We start from the raw sequence: 20,494 nt of genomic DNA, 5'->3' as shown, positions 1-20,494 counted from the left end.
TATTGACACCTAACTCTTCCCTTTTTCTATTCCTTTTGGAAGTTTTTGAATGGTTGACTTTTCGGCCCCTGTATCCACTAAAAATAAAACTTCGTCTTTATGGGGACCAATTAATAATTTTATCAAGGGCTCTGTTGATGTTGAAGTCCCCAGAAGATAGAGCCCCTGACACCCCTAGTCTTCTTTGAACATCTTCTCATCTTGTTCCCGCTGACGGCAGTTCTTCTGAACATGTCCCCTCTTGTTACAGTAGTAACAGACGGGAATTGTAAATCTTCCTCGATAAGGCTGTCCTCGGGGTGTCTGCTCTATTCTTTTTTCCCTTTTCTCTCCAGGAGTCGTCTTATTTTTCTGACTTTCCCTTACTGCTGCTACAAAAATTTTTGCTTTTGCTTTTTGTTTTTCTTCGTCCCTCCTAACATAGACTTTCTGGGCTTCTCTAAGTAACTCCTCTAATCCTCTTTCTTGCCAATCTTCCAATTTTTCTAATTTCCTTCTTATATCCCCCCAGGATTTAGCTACAAATTGTGTTTTAAGGAGTGCGGTCCCAGCCACTGTATTCGGATCAATTCCAGAATACATTGGTAGGTTTTTCCTCAACCTCTCCAACCATTCTGTTGGAGATTCGTCTTTCCCTTGTTGTTCATTAAATGCTTTAGTAATGTTTTGCCCTCGGGGAACTGCTTCCCTTATTCCCTGTATGATTAACGCTCTCAAATCCCTCATATTTTGTCTTCCTTGGGGTTGTTGATGATCCCAGTGGGGATCCACATTTGGCCATTTCTGATCTCCCGGCGGTCCTGCCTGATTCTGTCTTTCCCAAATTCTCATTCCAGCTTGTCTAATCATTCCCTTTTCCTCAACAGTGAATAGGATCCCTAAAATGGACTGTATTTCTTCCCAGGTATAAGTATTGGGGCCTAGGAATTGGTCCAATTTTTCAGCTACTCCGAGGGGATCATCTAATAGGGTCCCCATTTCTTTCTTGAAATTTCTTACATCTGTGGTATTTAACAGGACTGCCACAAACCCGATGCCGCCCTGATTGCCTCCGAGGGGTACTTCTCGTAAGGGATATAGAGAAGCTCCCTCAGATACAGCAGTCCTACTTCTCGTACATGCAGCCGGAGGTCGATCTAATTCCGGTGCTGGTGGTGGTGGAGACAGGGGGAACGGTGGTACAGATAGAGGTACTACGGCCACCGGAGGGGGAGCCGCCACCGGAGATGGATTATTAGAATATGGAGGCGGTAGGTTATCCAGTGGCTCCCATTTATCATCTTTTTCCTTTTCACTTTTCCCCTCTTCTTCTTCCTCAAACTTTTCGTCTCTTTTTAATGTAAGTATTGAGGCTGGAAAAGAACATAAAGTTCTGTCCCATAATCCTGCATAATCACTTTCCTCCTGACTTAAAAGATTCCTTTGAATTAAGATACATATTTAAGGCCTGGCAGACCCAGTCTTCAAAAGATCCAAAAACGGGCCAAAAGACATGTGGTCTCAAAGGTTCTTTTGGCCATTCTACCATACAATATTGAACGAATTTTAATTTACTTTTTCCTTTTCTGGGGCCCCTATCATTCCAATTTTCAATCATTATTCCTAATGGACTCTCCGGAGGTATTTCTAGGAATTCGCTCCCTTTCTTCTGGTCCCGGGTTCTCGATTTCGTCTGACCCATCTAGGAATTTTTACTGTGGCAATTCCTACAGCCCTTGGCTACCAGTAAGAGTGTCTTGCAGGGGGTTTAGGACCTATCACCCACCCACGAATCCTCTAAGAATCGCTTCGGTCCTTCACCGGCCAAGTCCCTCGCGGGAGATTGGAACCGTGGTTAGAAGACCTCCACAATCGCTTCGGAACTAGGTTCCGTCTCAGTCACACCCTTACACACACAGGCAAGTGAATCCCACCCAACCGAACGGTATACACCTTAAATACTTACGACTCCGTCGTCTTCGTTCGGATCTTCGCGCGCAGAATTACGGGCAAAATAAACTGCTGCAGCCGGCAAGGGAGCTCATAAAAAATCAAATTCTTTGCTTGCCCCTATTCAGGTTCAGGATGGCGTTAGTCCCGACCCGACCTGATCAGGAGCCACCAAAAGGTGGGGCGCCCCTCCTAGATCAAGTCAGAATTCAGGAACTAAGACCATCCCGGACGGGCCCCCAATTGTTATAAATGATTTAGTCCCAAACAGGATTCCAATTCAAATTTACAATTTATTAAGCGAATAGAGGCAAGCAAACAGCGCTGGGTGCGCCGGGAGTCTCCGCTCCACCAAGACGCACGCGGTTCAGTTCCTGTTCCTGGTTTATATCCTGTCCGTTAATACATATTCATGAACAGGCGTGTCTTCTTCGGCGCATGCCCTCTTCTCCTTCTAGAATCTTCTCGACTCTTCCTCAGCGTGATCCTGTTCGCTAATACATATTCATGAATAGGAGTGTCTTCTTCAGCGCATGCCCTCTTCTCCTGCTAGAGTCTTCTCGAATCTTCCTCGGCGTGCCCCCAGGATGACCCAAAACTTATGCATGCACTTTCTTTACACAGTACTATGCGGTCAGTGGTCAAACTGGTTTGAGCTGATATACCAGCAAAGTAGTTTAACTTTCTCCTGTAAAATACCCCTTTTTATGGTGCAGGAGAAATCCATGAAAGTACAGAAGATTACACTTCATCACACGAATCAGATAAACATATTTCACAGCATCCTCACATGTAAGTCATTTCAGGGGCTGCTACATGGAAATCACTTCAGGTGGCCTTCTCTTTAGGTAGTTTTTGATTCGCAAAGACCCCTGTGTGTTAACAGCTTTGAGAGTTTAAGGAGGAGAGCTCTTAGGAAGGTACGTTCCTTTCCCTACTTCTAAGACACAAAGCAAAACTCTTGCAGGACATGACTCTCTGCCCTAAGCCTGAGCTCCGATTACCACCTATTTCCGGCTGGGACATCTCTTCTCTCTTCTCAATCGACTACCATTGTCCATCAAGTATTTGGAGGCTTTCTGAGATCCAGAGGTACTTTTCCACAACTATTGCTCTCCTTGCAATTGTCTGTGCCCTTCTGTCCCGACATGTCCCCATGCAGCCCCATGTCACAAAGGGGCAGTGATGCGGCACCCACCCAGCGATTGTGAGCTCACCTGGCCAGGGCTTGGGGTCCTGAGAAGTGGGCCGGCGAAAGCCAGTTGGGCTGAGCTGGCCTTCGGGATAACTCGGCTCCTCCCTTTCCTACTCGCGTGGCTACTTTTTTCCAACCATTTATTGTTTACTGCCCACTTCTCCTCAACTTCCATCGTCTTTCAAAGGTAATTACGACCGGTCTTTCGTAACAGCTCCTAGAGTAGGTAGATAGAGGATAAAAGTGTAGGCTGGTCTGTACCTTCCGAGCTGTAGGCTGAGCTATGACACCTTTCTGGGCTGGCCAGAGATGGGCTATGGGTAGAGTTCTCATCTGCCAATTCCGGTTCTTCATAGCCTAGGATAGGGAAGTAGAGGGCTGCAGGGTAGTCTGAAATGTTGGGCTCAGCCTAGAATGACAAGCAGCCCGCCCTGGCTGCTGCGGTAGGCAGGGAGACAGCCAAGGAGCAGGGCAAAGGCAGCCGTTAAAGCAGCAGCCGACAGCCAGTCACTCCTGCATAGCAGGTGGGACAGTGTGGGCTGCAGAGCCAGAGGGCTGTGCTGCTAACGCTGGCGACAGGTCAGCAGCAGGGCCTCTCCAGAGAAGGTGACACGCAACGCAGTCTTTCGAAAGGTCCTTGGTAATGGCTGTCACCTGGAGTCCTGTGGCCGGGACAGCAGGGCCATCAGCCCGCAGCTCTGCAGCAGCAGCTACGAGTACCGCTGAAACACTCTTGGTGGCGGATGCTGTTCTGTGGGTTGTGTTTGGGGTTTTTTTGATCATTTTGTCGAGGTACGATTATTCCTTTTCAATCAGGTGACAGGATTGGTGCCGATCTTCTCTTTCGGGAGCGTGTCCTGACATCCTTTGTCACCCAGAGCTTCCCCTCTGTTCCGAAGAGGAGCGATGGCCACAATGGGGCAGGACTCCTGTGAGTAATGGCTTTCCCAGCAGGACTTGGACGTGGTGAATCCCCAAAGGCAACGGACGTGGCTGGTGCTCCATCCCTGAGTGTTGATGTGCTGACAGCCTAGAGTGCATTCTGGGGCGTTTCCTGAGAGCAGCCAGACGTACCCAGGTGTTTTCAGTTAGAGACAGAAAAGCACGCCTTATACCTCCGCTGCCACTATGTACAAGACTTGGAAAGGTGCCATTGCTTGTAGAAAGGTCTGACATCAGTACGGTTCCCTTCTGTGCGAGCTACTTGCTTGTTTTCATCAAGTTACGAGCCGGCAAAGGGAAGGCTTGACCTGATAATGCAATTCAAGACTCTAGAGGGAAAGGAAGGTAGCCCGAGGCACAGAAATCGGAGCGTGGCTTTGTTGGACTTTCGGCAAAGGAAGCGGGGGAACTGACTCTGTTCCCAAACTGTTTCTTGGCCAGTAAAGGTCAATGGCAGTGTTAGGCTTCTGCTGAGGGTTCTGTGTCGGAGGTTAGAGCTGCTTGTCCTGGCTGCTTCTGTAGAGAACTTGACTTTTAAAATATGCCTTTGTGCAACAATATCCCCTCATCTCTTTCCTAATGTCATTGTCCTGCAGTCGTTGTCGAGGGAATGGCTCTGCCACAAAGGATCCTCTTTCCCCCGGAGAAGATTTGCATGGACTGGCAGCAACGACAGAGGGCTGGAGCGGGTCTCCACAACCTGGGCAATACGTGCTTCCTCAACTCCGTCCTGCAGTGCCTGACGTACACCCCGCCTCTGGCCAACTATCTGCTCTCTCGTGAGCACAGCCAGACCTGTGAGTACTTCTCGGAACACCTCCTCGTCAATCTGCTGACACTGCCAGAGGATTCCCAGAATCTGGAATTTGATTTAGGAGAGAAGCAGCCCTTCCAGCCCAGCGTCTTGGTCCCTATGCCTGCACGTTCAACCCTCTCTGCGGCTTGCATAGAAAACTTCTGTCCGCTTAGCATCCCTCTGAAGAAAGTTATCTACACACTAAAATGTCCTCGACTTGTTGGGACATTGACGACTTGGGAGGAGTGGAGACTCTCCTTATAACTTCAAGGTCTCTCTTAGGTTTCCCATCGCTATGGATATTTTGCTAACCTGAGAAGCTTCCCTCCCTCCCTCCCTCCCTCCCTCCCTCCCTCTTCAGGTCGTCAGCAAGGCTTCTGCATGATGTGCAGAATGGAAGCGCACGTTAACAACGTCTTGCGTTCCTCAGCCAGTGCCATCCAGCCTTGGGCCGTCATCAGTGTTCTCACACGTAAGTCCTTTCAGGTGCTTTGACACGTTTTCTGCCGTTGTTGGAGGAGAGAACGACTAACTTCTTCTTTCTCAGGAATAGGAGGACATTTCATGCTTGGCCTGCAGGAAGATGCCCACGAGTTCTTACGCTATACTGTCGATGCCATGCAGAGAGCTTGCCTGAGTGGAAGCAGCGAGTAAGCACAAGCAAATCACCTTTCCAGTGTTGCCGAGCCCTTTGGACTCCTCCATGTGCTCCCATCAAGGAAAACCCGCGGCCAGGGTTTTCGGACAAAGTACCTTCTCGGAGGCGGTAACTCTCGGCCTTACCATGTATTTCCAGCTGGGACATCTCTTCTCAGTCGACTACCATTGTCCGTCAAATATTTGGGGGCTTTCTGAGATCCAGAGGTACGTTTCCACAAGTGCTGCTCTCCTTGGAACTGCCTGTGCCCTTCTGTCAGCCTGTGACAAACAGCTGCTCGTGTGACTGGCGTAGTAGGTGTGACGAGCAGAAAGCGGCACAGTCGACTTCCCCTATCGCTGAGCATTTCCATTTGCCTTCCAGTCACGTGCCTGAGCTGCAAAGTGGCTTCCGATTCCTACGAGGCATTCCTGGACGTGCCTTTGGATATACAAGTACGAGGGTTTGTAATTGTGCTTCAAGACACCCCAAGGGCCCTGGAGCTTTCCAGAATCAGCACAGTTGGCTTAGGAACGTACACTACAAACACAAATGAGAGCTCGGTGGTGCCTGTGGAGTGGAGTGCACGGTGCCCTTCTGGGGAGGCCATGGCAGTGGTCTCCCTGTAGGTGCTGGCTTTAAGCCGGACAAGTACGTATCGTCCTCTCTGCACCCTTGACGTACTCTCATGCTTCTCCCCTTTGCCCTCCCTCCACACCAGTCTGGCTCCTGGCGTGGTGGGTTGTGTTGTTTTCACTCTTGATGACTCTGTGCACCACCAGGAGCTGAACCGCGCGGTGCCACAGAGAGGTAGCTCCTGGTGGCCCTGGGAATCCCTGGGAATGGAGGGCAATGCTCAGCATAATACACTCTTTCTGCCGCTTTCTGGGCACCGCTTGAGGGTTCAGGGTGGGTCCCCTCAGCGTCATCGAGCTGGGTTTTGGCATAAACTAAAACTGGCCTTTTTGGCGAGGGCGTGTCCTCAGCTCAGTGCTCTCCTTTCTCACTCCTCCAGGCAGCCTCATCTGTCACCGCAGCCCTGGAGGATTTTGTGAAACCGGAGCAGCTGGATGGCGAGAACTGCTTTAAATGTAGCAAGTAAGACGATTACTAACGACATATTAATACCGGATCCGGCGGGAAGGTGCTGCACGTCATCGAGCAGAAGTTAGCATTTCACGTAGGTTTAACGTACAGTAGTGAGACGCGGCTGTTTTTCCGTGTGGCCTTACGGTACCGAATAGCCTTGAAAGAGCGTCGAGGATGTGTGAGATATGAAAGGTTGTCTGGCCTTCTGGCGGCGGGGAGAAAAAGGTGCACTGAAGGGTGCATTTCATCCCTTGGCTCTGTGCTTGGTTTCAAGGTGTGACAGGATGGTTGCCGCCTCCAAGAGGTTTACAATCCATCGTGCACCCAGGGTTCTCACCGTGTGTCTGAAAAGGTTTGCAGACGTCACCGGCGGGAAGATCAGCAAGGTGTGTACGCAGTCGGAGCGCAACTTTCTCTCCGCGGAGCAGGAGGTGTCCCAAAGCAGTACGCTCTGTCACAAGTTGGTCATGGTGGGCTTTTTGAGTCCCCTTCCGGGGAGAGGAGAGTCCCTGAGGGAAGACCAGCATGTGCTCGGCTTTGGCAGAGCTGCTTTGGCTGGCAGCAGCTTCCTGCCAGCTGGACATTGACATTTTGCTTCAGGGAAAACCATGTGTCCCTTCGCTCCAAAGATGTATTTGTGCCCCTCGAGCCTTTAGTCTTGGAATGCTCTTTTGTGTAGTATTTCTGGATCATTTCTGAGCCCTCCTGGTCGCTCCGTAGCTTGTGGAGTATCCCGAGTACTTGGATCTTCGCCCGTACACGTCTCAGACCGCTGGAGAACCGCTCCTCTATGCCTTATACGCTGTGCTGGTGCACCACGGTGGCAGCTGTCATGCAGGACACTATTTCTGCTACGCAAAGGTAAAGTGCAACTTCCTTCCTAAGAAGGGACGAATGGGTGCTTGGGAAGACAAACGTGCGTGGCAGTCTTTCTGGTAGCCACAGCTGTCGGCGAGAAGGTCTCCTGCAGGGCTGGATTGGATTTGTTTTGGCATGCTCTTGGTTCTGCAGCTTTCTGCTGGTGCTTTTGTGGAGAAACCACGCAGTTCATCTCCAGCTGTCGTTGCCTTTTCTTACAGGCCAGCAATGGGCTGTGGTACAAAATGGACGACGCGTCTGTGGATCAGTGTGGCGTCGACACAGTTCTCGGGCAGCAAGCCTATTTACTGTTTTATGCCAGGTGAGAACCAGTATGAAAATGCGTTCAGAACACCTCTCCTTTTCCCGGTTTTGCTCTTTTCCTTCTCCTCCTCTGGAGTGTTTCTCTTTCTGCCACAGCAGCAATTACTACCTGCATCACTCCGTTCTCTCGAAGCTGAACGACCCCACGTCAACCACTCTCTCTCCCTAGCGGGCTTTAGGCTGCTGCCCGGGGGTACACGGCTACTCGTCTGCTGTCTGACGGTGGCTAATGCAGAGAGCAGCACTTCAAGGGGGCCTATAGGAAAGATGGGGAGGGCCTCTTTCTCAGGGGGTGAAGGGGTAGGACGAGGGGTAACGGTTTAAACTGAAAGAGGATAAATTGCGGTTGGATATGAGGAAGAAATTCTTGACGGTGAGGGTGGTGAGACACTGGAAGAGGTTTCCCAGAGAAGCTGTGGATGCCCCCTCCCTGCAAGTGCTCCGGGCCTGGTTGGATGGGACTTTGCGCAACCTGATCTAGGGGAAGTTATCCCTGCCCGTGGCAGGGGAGGTGGAACTAGGCGATGCCTTCCAATCCAAACCGCGTGATGCTTCTGTGATTCCAAGAAACGGAGGCCCTAAGGGGTATAAAGGCGAGGTCTTGCTCCGGCAGGGGCAGACCTGGTGGGAAGACCCCAAGCGAATTGCCCATTTGCAGTCTCGGTTATGATTCTCTCTGTCCTGGAAACCGCTCCAAGAAAATGACTGAACCCCAGAGACGGCTGCAAGCACAGCCCTAAATGGAGACCACCCTTTTTTTTTCTCCAATCAGGTGCTCTGCTGTGAAAATTGCAGAAGGGGCTCCTACCTCGCCGGCACCATCATATGCCCCTTCCTTCCTCAGCCAGTGGGGGGCTGAGAGCAAGCAGGCGGCTTCTGTGGGGCCACAGGGTCTGCCTCATCGGACTAAGGTAACTCTGGGGAGGTGGGTCAGGGCCCCACATGGACAGTGCGCGTCTTTCTGGGATCTTGGCATTGCTCTTCTCCCTCCCGCACTGCAGCTTTCTTCCCAGCCGCAACGCTTCTCCCTCTCAAAGCATCCCCCCTAGATCCGTCCCACTTGTCCGCCTTTGGCCCTTCTGCCCTTGCAGCCCTCCAGGAGAGCCTTTGGGAGGCCCTTAGCTGTCCCCTGCCACAGCTTCTGGGCTTTCCCCGCTCTTCTGGTCCTTTCAGGAGGAAAGGGCAGGACCTTTTCACAGCTCTCTTTGCAGGACGTGGCGGTGGGCCTGGAGGACTCTGCAGAGGACGGCAGCTGCTCCACAACAGCCAGCACCAGCCAGCTACCCTGGGCAGGCGCACGGGAGGCGTCTGCAGGCTGGCCGTGCCCCGCCTGGCCGGGCGGGCTCAGCATCGCCTCCTACGTGGGCTTCTGCTTGCGCCGCTTCTTCTGCGGCTGCGTGAGTTTGGTGTCCAGAAAGAAAGCCGCGTGCCCAGTCTACTGTCAGCCATTGGACCGTGTGCTGCCCACCGCGCGAGAAGACAGCGACAAAGCGGAGCACGGGTTCAGCCCTTCTTCCCGCTGCCAGAGGAACGGTGCCAGGGAGAGGGCCCGCAGCAGATCCCCGCAGTGGGGCAGTGATCTCCGCAGCTGGTTCGTGGACTCCACGGACTATGACATCTCGGCAGGGAGGAGGAGGAGAACTAGTCCTCCAAGCCACGACTGTGCTCCCAGGGATGGCGCAGCTGCAGGGCCCTCCAACGGCAGCTCCCCCTTGGCTCCCGCACCCAGTGCTGCTCAGGAACAGAAGCTGCTGAGGAGCAGAGAGCGAAGCAGATCCCTGCAGCGCAGCTATAACCTCCGCAGCCGGCTCGTGGAGGTCACGGACTATGACTGCTCAGGAAGGAGGAGGAGGAGGAGGTGGAGAACAAGTCCTCCACATGAGGAACGAGCCCCAGGGGATGATGCAGCTCCAGGGCGCTCCAATACCATCTCCAAGTGGGCTCCCGGGGCTCCTTGGGAGCAAACCCTGCCTGGGCAGAGGGAGCGGAGCACACCCCCACGGCGAGGCTATGATCTCTGCAGCTCAGCTGTGGACACCACACACTTTGACCCCTCAGCAGGGAGGGGGAGGAGGAAGAGGAAGGCCTCAGTGCCCTAGAGATGCTCATCAGACAAGCACACAGGGTGCTGCGGTGGTGACGGGGGCAGATTGTGACCCTGCATGAGGGAGGAGCACAGCACCTGACTGCTGCAATGCCGGACAGGAGGAGGAGGAAGAATCCAGGAAGCACCAAAACTGGCCCCGGCAGGGACCAGGCTGCACAAAGGGCACCAGCAGCCCACGCGGTCCCTCCTGCCATGGCTGCCTCTGGCCAGGAAGAGCTCAGAGAGACCTTCCAGAGAGTTGGGCAGCTCTGCCAGCTGGCCCGCCTGCCCACATGTACCTCGAGGAAGAGCTTTAATCTGCGTTCAACTTCTGGGATCACCTTGCGAAAACAGAACTCATTAGTAAACAACAGGCAGAAAAGCCCAAGCCAGAATTAAAAACACTTGTTGGCCTTGTGCGTGTAATTTATGGCTGTTTTCTTCCCTGTAGGTTCTGAGGCAATTGGTGGAAATACCCAGTCCAAGCGGTTTCTGTTAGGGGACTTTGAAAGCTGTGGGCGTGCTTGTGCCCACCTGCACTCTCTTGTTTTTAAATATGGAGTTCATGTCCCTTGAACAGAAATGGGCTGGATGAGCCAACAGCGAGCGGGACTGAAAGGGTCGGAACTGCCAGGTCCAGAGCGTGCTGCTCAGTGGCACCAAGTCTCTCCTCAAACTGTAGGATAATTTAGGAAGGAAAAGACAATCAAGTCCAACCATTTGCTTAGCACTGCCAAGTTCACCACTAAACAATGTCCCTAAGTGACACGGCTACACATCTTTTTAAATCCCTCCGGTGATGGTGACTCCACCACCTCCCTGGGCAGCCTGTTCCAATGCTTGACCACTCCCTCCATAAAGACATTTTTCCTAACATCCAGTCTAAACCTCCCCTGGCACAACTTGAGGCCATTTCCTCTCGTCCTATCGCTGGTGGCTTGGGAGAAGAGACCAACACCCACCTCACCACAACCCCTGTGTTTCACCACAAACCCGTCTCACCACAAACGCAGTCCGTATCAGCCCATGGCAAATGGTAGGGCTGTGTTTCCACCCCTGGGGCAGTCAATTCCAGGTGTATTGGACACCCCTCCAAGTGAAAGCAAACTGTGGCCTGCACTCTGCCGCCAAAGGGATCGAGAAAAACGCATTAGCAATATCAATGGTGGCGTACCCCTTGGCTGCCTTTGACTCCAGTTCATATTGAAGTTCTAGCATGTCCGGCACGGCAGCGCTCAGTGGCGGCGTGACTTCATTCAGGCCACGATAGTCTACTGTCAGTCTCCACTCTCCATTAGACTTTCACACTGGCCATGTGGGGCTGTTAAAGGGTGAGCGAGTCTTGCTGATCACTCCTTGGCTCTCCAGCCGACGAATCAGCTCATGGATGGGGATCAGGGAGTCTCGGTTGGTGCGATATTGCCGCCGGTGCACTGTTGTGGTAGCGATCGGCACCTGCTGTTCTTCAACCCTGAGCAACCCCACCACAGAAGGGTCCTCTGAGAGACCAGGCAAGGTGGACAGCTGTTTAATTTCTTCCGTCTCCAAGGCAGCTATACCAAAAGCCCACCGGTACCCTTTTGGGTCCTTGAAATACCCTCTCCTGAGGTAGCCTATGCCCGGGATGCACGGAGCCTCTGGGCCAGTCACAATGGGGTGCTTCTGCCACTCACTCCCAGTTAGGCTCACTTTGGCCTCCAGTACAGTCAGCTGTTGGGATCCCCGTGTCACTCCAGAAATACAGATGGGTTCTGCCCCGATATGGCTTGATGGCATCAGGGTACATTGTGCACCGGTGTCCGCTAAAGCCTTATATTCCTGTGGGTCTGATGTGCCAGGCCATCTAATCCACACAGTCCAATAAACTCGGTTGTCCCTCTCCTCCGCCTGGCTGGAGGCAGGGCCCCTCTAGTCCTGGTCATAGTACTCGTCACCCACTTCTTGTAAATAGGAATCAGAAGTCCCTTCAAGAGGATCAGAGGTGAGATCAGCTCTTCCATTCTTTCTGGGGAACTGCCCACTGGAAAGTGGAGCGACGATTTTTCTGGAGGAACCTGAACCCCCTTTTGTAATTGTTTTCCCTTGCAGCTCGCGTACTCGTGCCTCTAGGGTCGAGGTAGGTTTTCTGTCCCACCTCCTCATGTCCTCTCCGTAGTCACGCAAGTGAAACCACAGGGTGGCTCATGGTGTGTATCCTCTATATCTTCTCTCTTGAACAGAAGAGCGCTTACTCCTAATGGCTGAGACACTGGTCTGTACGGGTGGAGGATAGGGCATATCCTCTTTGAATTGCCGGAACTCCCGGGACACTTTCTCTACAGCAGAGACGCAGGCCCGTAGGGAGGAAGAGAGACTTTCTTTGTATTGCCGGAGTTGGCCAGCCAATTCATCCACCGTTGGTCTCTCTCTGTCTTTCCAGGCCATTACTGCTAATGAGTTGGCATATGAGGATGGTGCACTCCGTACAAACTTCTGCCACATAGGTCGCGTGCAATTGACTTCATCTGGATCTTTGGATGATTGTCCATTGTCCAAGTCACCATAAATCACTTCCAGCACAGCTAGCTCCCTCAGGTACTGGATCCCTTTCTCCGTGGTGGTCCACTTGCCTGGGTGACATAGAACAACTTCCTTGAAGGGAAACCTTTCCTTCAGACCCGACAGGAGTCGTCTCCAGAGGCTGAGGACTCGTGCAGCTTTTCCCATAGCTTTGTCAATGCCCCCTTCCCTAGAAAGGGAACCCAGCTGCTTGGCTTCCCTACCCTCTAATTCCAGGCTACTGGCCCTGTTATCCCTGCATCGGAGCAGCCAGGAGACAATGTGCTCACCTGGACGAAGGCTGAAATCCTGTCACACATCTCGCAGTTCTGTCAGGGATAGAGATTGAGTAGTTAGCTCTCCTTTTAGGAGTTCTTCCTCTTCCTCCTCTTCAAGCAATGACCTGCTCTCTTCCCTCTTCCATCATCATGATGGCCCTGCTTCAGAGCCCTCTGCCTCCTCACTCTCTTCCTCTGGCTCCCTCTTAGAAAAAGCTTCTTCGTACCTTACTAAATGAGCTGACTTCTCCTTCCAAGATTTCTTCTTTTGCAGAATTCTTCTTTTATATAGTTATATAAATTATTATATATATTATTATATATAATATTATAATATGATATATATTGTAAAATGTTATATAATTATATATATAATACAAGTCCTCTTTTGACTGATACTGGGATAGGCTGGTTCTCTGGCTCAGCTGCAACAGTCTGAGCAGATACAGTGCCTGTTGCAGGGGTTGGAATAGTGGCAGTGCCTGCCGCCGGGGTTGGAGTATTGGCAGTGCCCGTCGATGGGGTTGGAGTAGTCGCAGTGCCCCGACACGGGGGTTGGAGTAGTGGCAGTGCCCTTTGATGGGGTTCGAGTATTGGCAGTGCCCGTTGATGGGGTTGGAGTAGTTACAGTGCCCACTGCGGGGGTTGGAGTAGTGGCAGTTCTCACCTCGGGGGTGGGAGTAGTGGCAGTGCCCATTGATGGGGTTGCAGTAGTGGCAGTGCCCGCCGCGGGGGTTGGAGTAGTGGCAGTGCCCGTTGATGGGGTTGGAGTAGTTACAGTGCCCACTGCGGGGTTTGGAGTAGTGGCAGTTCTCACCTCGGGGGTGGGAGTAGTGGCAGTGCCCATTGATGGGGTTGGAGTAGTGGCAGTGCCTGTCGCAGGGGTTGGAGTAGTGGCAGTGGCCGTTGATGGGGTTCGTCTACTTGAGGCTGGCCGGGAGGTCAGCTGGGGGGTGAAGTCAGCTGGGGCCACCCCCCTGCTCAAGCAGGGCCACCTGCAGCCGGTTGTCCATGACCGTGTCCAGAGGGCTGTGGGCCATCTCCGAGGATGGAGACCCCACAAGCTCCCTGGGAAGCCTGTTCCGGCGTTCATCCCCCGTACAGCACCCTTTGCACTTCCCCTTGCTGAACGGCATGAGGTTCCTGTCAGCCCGTCTCTCCAGCCTGCCCAGGTCCCTCGCAATGGCAGCAGGATCCCCTGGCTTAGGAGCCGCTCCTCCCAGTTGGGTGCCATTCCCCAACTTGCTGAGGGTTCGCACTGCCCTTATCGTCCAGACCATTAATTAAGGAAGGTGTTAAAGAGGATCGGTCCATGTCTTCGCCCCTGGGAGACACCGCGAGCTACTGGCCTCGCACTAGACCGGTCACAAGTGGTGTTCCCCAGGACTTTTCAGCAGGGCCTGTTGCGGTAGGACAAGGGGTAATAGTTTTAAAGTGAAAGAGAGGAGGTTTCAGCCAGATAGGAGGAAGAAAGTTTTGACAATGAGGGTGGTGAAACGCTGGCACAGGTTGCCGAGAGACGCGGTAGATGCCCCGTGCCTGGAAACATTCCAGATCGGGCTGCACAGGGCTCCGAGTCATCTGATGTCGTTGAAGATGTCCCTGCTCGCTGCAGGGGGGTTGGACTAGACGACTTTTCAAGGTGATTCTATGACTGGGGCCAGTTCTGTTTAATAACTTCGTCCATGATCCGACGAGAGGATCGAGCACAGACTCCTGAAGTTTGTAGATGACACCCCGATGTCTGGGAGTGTTGATCTGCTTGATGGTAGGAAGGCTCTATATAGCGGCCTGGACAGGCTGGCTGGGCCGAGGCCAAGTCTATGAGGTTTAACAAGGCCAAGTGCCGGGTCCTGCACTTGGCTCACAACAACCCCATGCAACGCTACAGGCTTGGGGAGGAGTGGCTGCAGAGCTTCCCCGCGGAAAAGGGCCTGGGGGTGCTGGTTGACAGCCGGCTGACCATGAGCCAGCAGTGTGCCCAGGTGGCCAACAGCATCCTGGCCTGTGTCAGCAATGGTGTGGCCAGCAGGAGCAGGGCAGCGATCGTGCCCCTGTACTCGGCACTGGTGAGGCTGCACCTCGAATCCTGTGTTCAGTGTTGGGCCTCTCACGACAAGAAGGACGTTGAGGTGCTGGAGCGTGTCCGGAGAAGGGCAACCAAGCTGGTGCGGGGTCTGGAGCACAAGTCCTCCTGCTGTGAGGAGCAGCTGAGGGAACTGGGGGTGTTTAGGCTGGAGAAAAGGAGACCGTGGGGAGACCTCATCGCTCTCTACAACTGCCTGAAAGGGGGTTGTGGTGAGGTGGGTGTTGGTCTCTTCTCCCAAGCCACCAGCGATAGGACGAGAGGAAGCAGCCTCAAGTTGTGCCAGGGGAGGTTTAGACTGGATGTTAGGAAAAATGTCTTTATGGAGAGGGTGGTCAAGCATTGGAACAGGCTGCCCAGGGAGGTGGTGGAGTCACCATCACCGGAGGGATTTAAAAAGATGTGTAGCCGTGTCACTTAGGGACATGGTTTAGTGGTGGACTTGGCAGTGCTAAGCAAATGGTTGGACTTGATTGTCTTCAAGGTCTTTTCCTTCCTAAATTATCCTACAGTTTGAGGAGAGACTTGGTGCCACTGAGCAGCACCCTCTGGACCTGGCAGTTCCGACCCTTTCAGTCCCGCTCGCTGTTGCCTCATCCAGCCCATTTCTCTTCAAGGGACATGAACTCCATATTTAAAAACAAGAGAGTGCAGGTGGGCACGAGCCTGGGGTTGGTCGCCGTGCCGTTCCTGAACCAGGTCGCCACGCCTCTGAAGGCAAAAAGTGGTGCCGAAACCCGGGAATCGTCGCCTGGACAGGTGAACGGCGGCTGGAGCGGCAGGACCAGCCCGGCGGGGAGGACGCTCCCGGACCAACAAGGAGGATGGAAGCCCTTGTGAAGGTCGTATCACAATTACATAAGCAGTGGGGTATTGATTGTAAACCCAAAGGTTTTACTCTCGCAGTTGCGAGACTTTTGCAAATTGGAGCCATTGCCCAGCCGGTGGATATTCTCCACCCCGAAGTGTGGGATAAATGCACTAAAGCGTTAGCCGAAGAGACGATGTCCTCGGGTCGTGGGAAAAACCTTAAGTCGTGGGGGAAAGTCGTACAAGCCCTGCAGAAGGCCATACAAGAACAGGACACCTGGAGGGCGGCAAAGAACTGTTTGTTGGCCACCCCGAAACTGGGAGTCGGGGCAGCCACGCAGACTTTGCACCCCCCAGACGATGACGATTCTAGTCAGCCTAAAGATCTGCAAAAGGGCGACACGTCCCCTCAATTCCCGAACCCCGACCCGCTTACGGAGGGACAGAAACGAGCTAAATTCTTCTGGGGTAAGCTAGCCGAGGAGGCCAGGGGCGCCGCGGAGAAACCAGAGTCTGAGGAAGCCTGGGCTACACCACCGCCCTACGCGCCCCAAGATGGCGCCGAGCAAGAAGGCAAAGGGCGGGGCGAGGATGCCCTTGGCGGGAACAGGGAGGAAGCGTTAGCGTTAACAAGCGCACACAACCGGGAAGGGGAGGAGAACGAGAAAAAGAGAGGTGATGAGGGTGACCGGGAAGGCGAGGAGAGCGCGAGCGAAGGGCGGAAAGCCAATCAGAGCGGCCATCTGAAAAAATGCCCTTATAGGGCAAACACCCCGCCGCGCAGAGGGCGGGGCGAGCCAAGAGGGCGGGAACGGCCCGCCCGCAAGGGAAGTGGGCGGGGCCGGAGCCCAACAAAAAGGTACTGCAAACCGGAAGTAACCAGTCAGTCGAGTTCCGGCTCTGGATCAGACACTAGCTGGGACGAGTGGCTCACAACCGATTCAAACTCAGAGGAGGAGGAAACGGAGATAAACAAAGTCAAGAGCCAAAATATTCCCATCCAAATTAAAGAGGAACCGCGAGGGGGAGAAATCCCTCTCACGGACTGGAGGAAAATAAAGATTGCGTGCGCCAGCTGGGCCCCATCGGCCGCGCTAGCGTTCCCGGTCCGGGTGACAGATGGGGGACAGAGGGTCCACTCGCCAATAAACCCTAAGGATATCCAAGCGATTGTTAAGGCAATTGCGGATAAAGGGCTTAATTCTGCCATGGTCTCCACCCTCATAGATGGTGTCTTCGGGGGAGACGACATGCTCCCGTTCGATATAAAACAAACTTGTAGATTGATCTTCGACGGGGCAGGGATGATTGTTTTTAAACAAGAATGGGAGGACAACTGTGCGAGACAACTAGCCCAAGTAACCGGGGCGGATCACCCACTACATGGCTCCAGCCACTGCCAGTGGCTGCCACATCGACCTCCCAAGGAAGATCATGGATCGGCCCCAACGGGGACCAACGGTCTTCACAGATGCATCCTTGGAGACCTCAACCGCAGCGGCGGTATGGCAATCAGGAGGAGAATGGCACTGCATTAAAACGACCGATCGTGCGCTTTCAGTCCAGCAGCTAGAAGCGATGGCCGTAGTACTAGCGTGCGGACTGTTCCCAATGGAACACCTCAACATAGTGACCGATTCGATGTTCGTGGCTAAGCTTTGCTTAGCCATGTCGGGGCCCGGCGTGTCAACATCCACAGCAGCTCTCATGCTGGAAGAAGCACTTTTTTCCAGAAAGGGCACCATATCGGTCATCCACGTCAACAGCCACAACCCAATCAAAGGGTTTTTCCAAACCGGCAACGACAAAGCAGACGGTGCTGCAAAAGGGGTGTGGACGCTAAGAGAAGCCCGCCAGCTACACGAGTCTCTCCACATCGGAGCTAAAGCGCTAGCAAAGAAATGCGGGATCTCGGTCACTGATGCGAAACACATAGTAGCCACGTGTCCCCATTGCCAGAAAGCACCACTGTGGTCCAGTGGAGTCAACCCCAGAGGCCTTAAGGCCTCCGAAGTGTGGCAGACGGATTTTACGCTCTGTCAGTTGCTGAAACCTCGAGCGTGGCTAGCAGTAACCGTAGATACATATAGCGGAGTGATCGTAGCCACACAACACCTCAAAACCGACTCCAAAGCGACCATCCAACATTGGTTGATTGGCGACGATGTCTTTGTGTGATCTTGATTTTAGGGCTCGTCACTATAGGGCAAGCAGTATCAGAACACCATCCCCATCGGCCATTTAAATGGTCCCTCCTTCGATTCAATGATCAACAAGTTATCGCAACCCAAATTACATCAGATGCGCCAAGTTTTAATGCCTCTCTGTGTCAGCTTGTCCCGAGAGACCGATGCTGGAGGTACCTAGGATTTTATATGTGTCCCAGCTCGAACCCGGGGAAGAGTTATTGCAACTACCCTAACCAATATTACTGTAGCTACTGGGGATGTGAGACCATAGCCCCTGCTTGGATACCGGGTAGTGGCAGAGACAAATACCTGAAAGTCCAGTGGGGTCCATATAAGTGCATTCCACCACAAGCATGGCGAGGGCGCGGAAATTGTCAGTATCTCTTCTTAAATGTTACTGAGCCCCAAGAAGACAGTTGGTTACTTGGGAAAATGTGGGGGATAAGGTACACAGAACCAGGGACAGACAAAGGTGGTTTAATCCTCATAAAAAAGGAGATTATCCCGAATGATCCACTGCCAGTAGGCCCCAACCAAGCAATCAGGCCTAACCCGGTTCTTATCCCGAAAATCACACCATCACCACATAATATTGTAGCTAGTACCAAAGTTACCGCACCCAGAGCAACACACACCACCGAAACTCCCAATCAAAATTCTCTCTGGAAAATGATGCAAGCTAGCTATCAACTACTGAACAAAACTAACCCAAATCTTACGGAGCATTGTTGGCTGTGCTACGGAATAAGACCACCCTTTTATGAGGCTGTAGGAGTAAGTGACATACCCAGACGAGTAAATGGCTCAAATACGGCCCAGTGTATATGGGACACAGAAAAGCAAGGAATTACATTAGCGCGGGTGGTGGGAAGTGGCGTGTGCGTAGGTAAAGTCCCAAAGCACAAAAAACAACTATGTGCTAGCGAGACACAAGATAAAACCCCTGCAAAATGGTTAATACCGGCCAGCAATACCAAGTGGGTGTGTTCCACTATGGGAGTTACACCTTGTCTATCGTTGGAAAAATTTGATAAATCCTCAGAATATTGTGTCCAGGTAACTATAGTCCCCAAAATCTTTTACCATACTGAAGACTTTGTCTACGACTCACAGATTACCCCGGAACATCACCTGTCAAAACGAGAACCCCTTACAGCACTAACAATAGCTACTCTAATGATCGTAGGAGGTGCGGGAATAGGTACAGGAGTAGCATCCTTGGTGCAACAGAACAAAGAACTTAGCGCCCTGAGGTGGCAGTAGATGAGGACCTGGCTAGAATCGAACAATCAATAAGTGCATTAGAACAATCAATTAGATCACTATCTGAGGTAGTGTTGCAAAATCGAAGAGGGTTAGACTTGATGTTCTTGCAACAAGGGGGAGTGTGCGCTGCACTAAGGGAAGAATGTTGCGTATATGCGGACCACACCGGAATAGTGAGGGACACTATGACCAAATTACGAGAGGGATTAGAAAAACGGAAAAGGGAACGAGAGGCACAACAAGATTGGCTCACATCGTGGTTTAACCATTCACCATGGCTGACCACTCTGATATCTACCTTGACAGGGCCGATCGTAATTATCATGATAGCATTGATCTTTGGACCCTGTATATTGAACAGACTCGCGTCGTTTGTTAAGAGCCGACTAGAGAAGGTCAACATCATGTTGATAGAACGCCAAGAGCTGCTTTAAGAATGTTCCTGTTCAAAATTTCCTTTAACTATCCCCAGTTATACCCCGTTGCTCCCAGGTGCCCCCCAGTCACATCTCGACGTGCCTTGTGTTTTCTATTCAAGTTCGTAATAGGTATATATTTTTTAACATTATTATAACGCACTGACTAAGAGTAGGATGCATTTAGTATGTTTCCTATCCAAGGTTACGAGATATATATCCTTTAAGATTGCTATATTTTAACCAATTTAACTTATTAATTAAATAGTAATTTAATTACTTGTCCTGGTTTCAGCCAGGATAGAGCTGGTTTTCTTCACAGAAGCCAGTGTGAGACTGTTTTGGATTTGGGATGAGAAACTGTTGATAATGTGCTGATGTTTTGGGTTGCTGCTGAGCAGTCAAGGACAGTCCAGCTTCTCGTGCTGGCCTACCAGCGAGCAGGCTGGGGGTGCACGGGGAGCTGGGAGGGGACACAGCTGGGACAGCTGACCCAGACTGGCCAAAGAGATATTCCCTACCATCCGACGTCATGCCCAGTACATAAACTGGAGTTGGCCGGGGGGCGGAAATCGCTGCTCGGGGACGGGCTGTCGATCGCCGGGTGGTGAGCAATTGCTGTATTGGGCATCACTTGTTCTTGTACATTCCTTTGTCGGTATTATCATTGTTGTTTCCTTCTTTCTTTCTGTCCTATTAAACCGTGTTTATCTCAACCCAGGAGGTTTTTTTTTCCTAATTCTCTCCCCCACCCTACTGTGGGAGGGGGAGTGAGCGAGCGGCTGCGTGGTGCTTAGTTGCCGGCTGGGGCTAAACCACGACATTACTGTTACTATTAATTAATATAATTAATAATAATTTATTTATTATTATAAATTAAAAATTAATTTAATTAATTTAATTACGCATAGGGAGGGGGGAAATGTAGCTAGCTAGGGTCTGGCGGCCGGAAGATATCGCGCTGTACGGAAAGTTAGGGCCCCTCTCCTGAAAGCCAATAGCGTTTAATTTATGATGCAAGCAGACGGAAGTGAGGTTATAAACCTAAGCTAAAT

The 20,494-nt window shown here is 52.1% G+C and overlaps 1 protein-coding gene across 1 annotated transcript; it reads left to right on the top strand.

Moving 5' to 3' along the window:
- The first annotated feature begins 3,691 nt into the window (after positions 1-3,691).
- On the top strand, positions 3,692-7,197 carry LOC309416343 (ubiquitin carboxyl-terminal hydrolase 42-like). The gene is made up of 7 exons (XM_082015905.1): positions 3,692-4,989; positions 5,224-5,334; positions 5,410-5,512; positions 5,659-5,726; positions 5,884-5,954; positions 6,515-6,590; positions 6,781-7,197. Exons 1-7 carry the CDS (start codon positions 4,677-4,679, stop codon positions 7,173-7,175), a joined length of 1,137 nt encoding a protein of 378 aa, XP_081872031.1. The 5' UTR covers positions 3,692-4,676; the 3' UTR covers positions 7,176-7,197.
- The last annotated feature ends 13,297 nt before the right edge of the window (positions 7,198-20,494 follow it).

This window comes from Phaethon aethereus, assembly GCF_964289735.1.
Source record: "Phaethon aethereus genome assembly, contig: HAP1_BTS, whole genome shotgun sequence".
In the NCBI taxonomy this organism is placed as follows: Eukaryota; Metazoa; Chordata; class Aves; order Phaethontiformes; family Phaethontidae; genus Phaethon; species Phaethon aethereus.
Note: the sequence above shows the minus strand (reverse complement) of the source record. Positions and strands in the feature narration are given on the sequence as shown.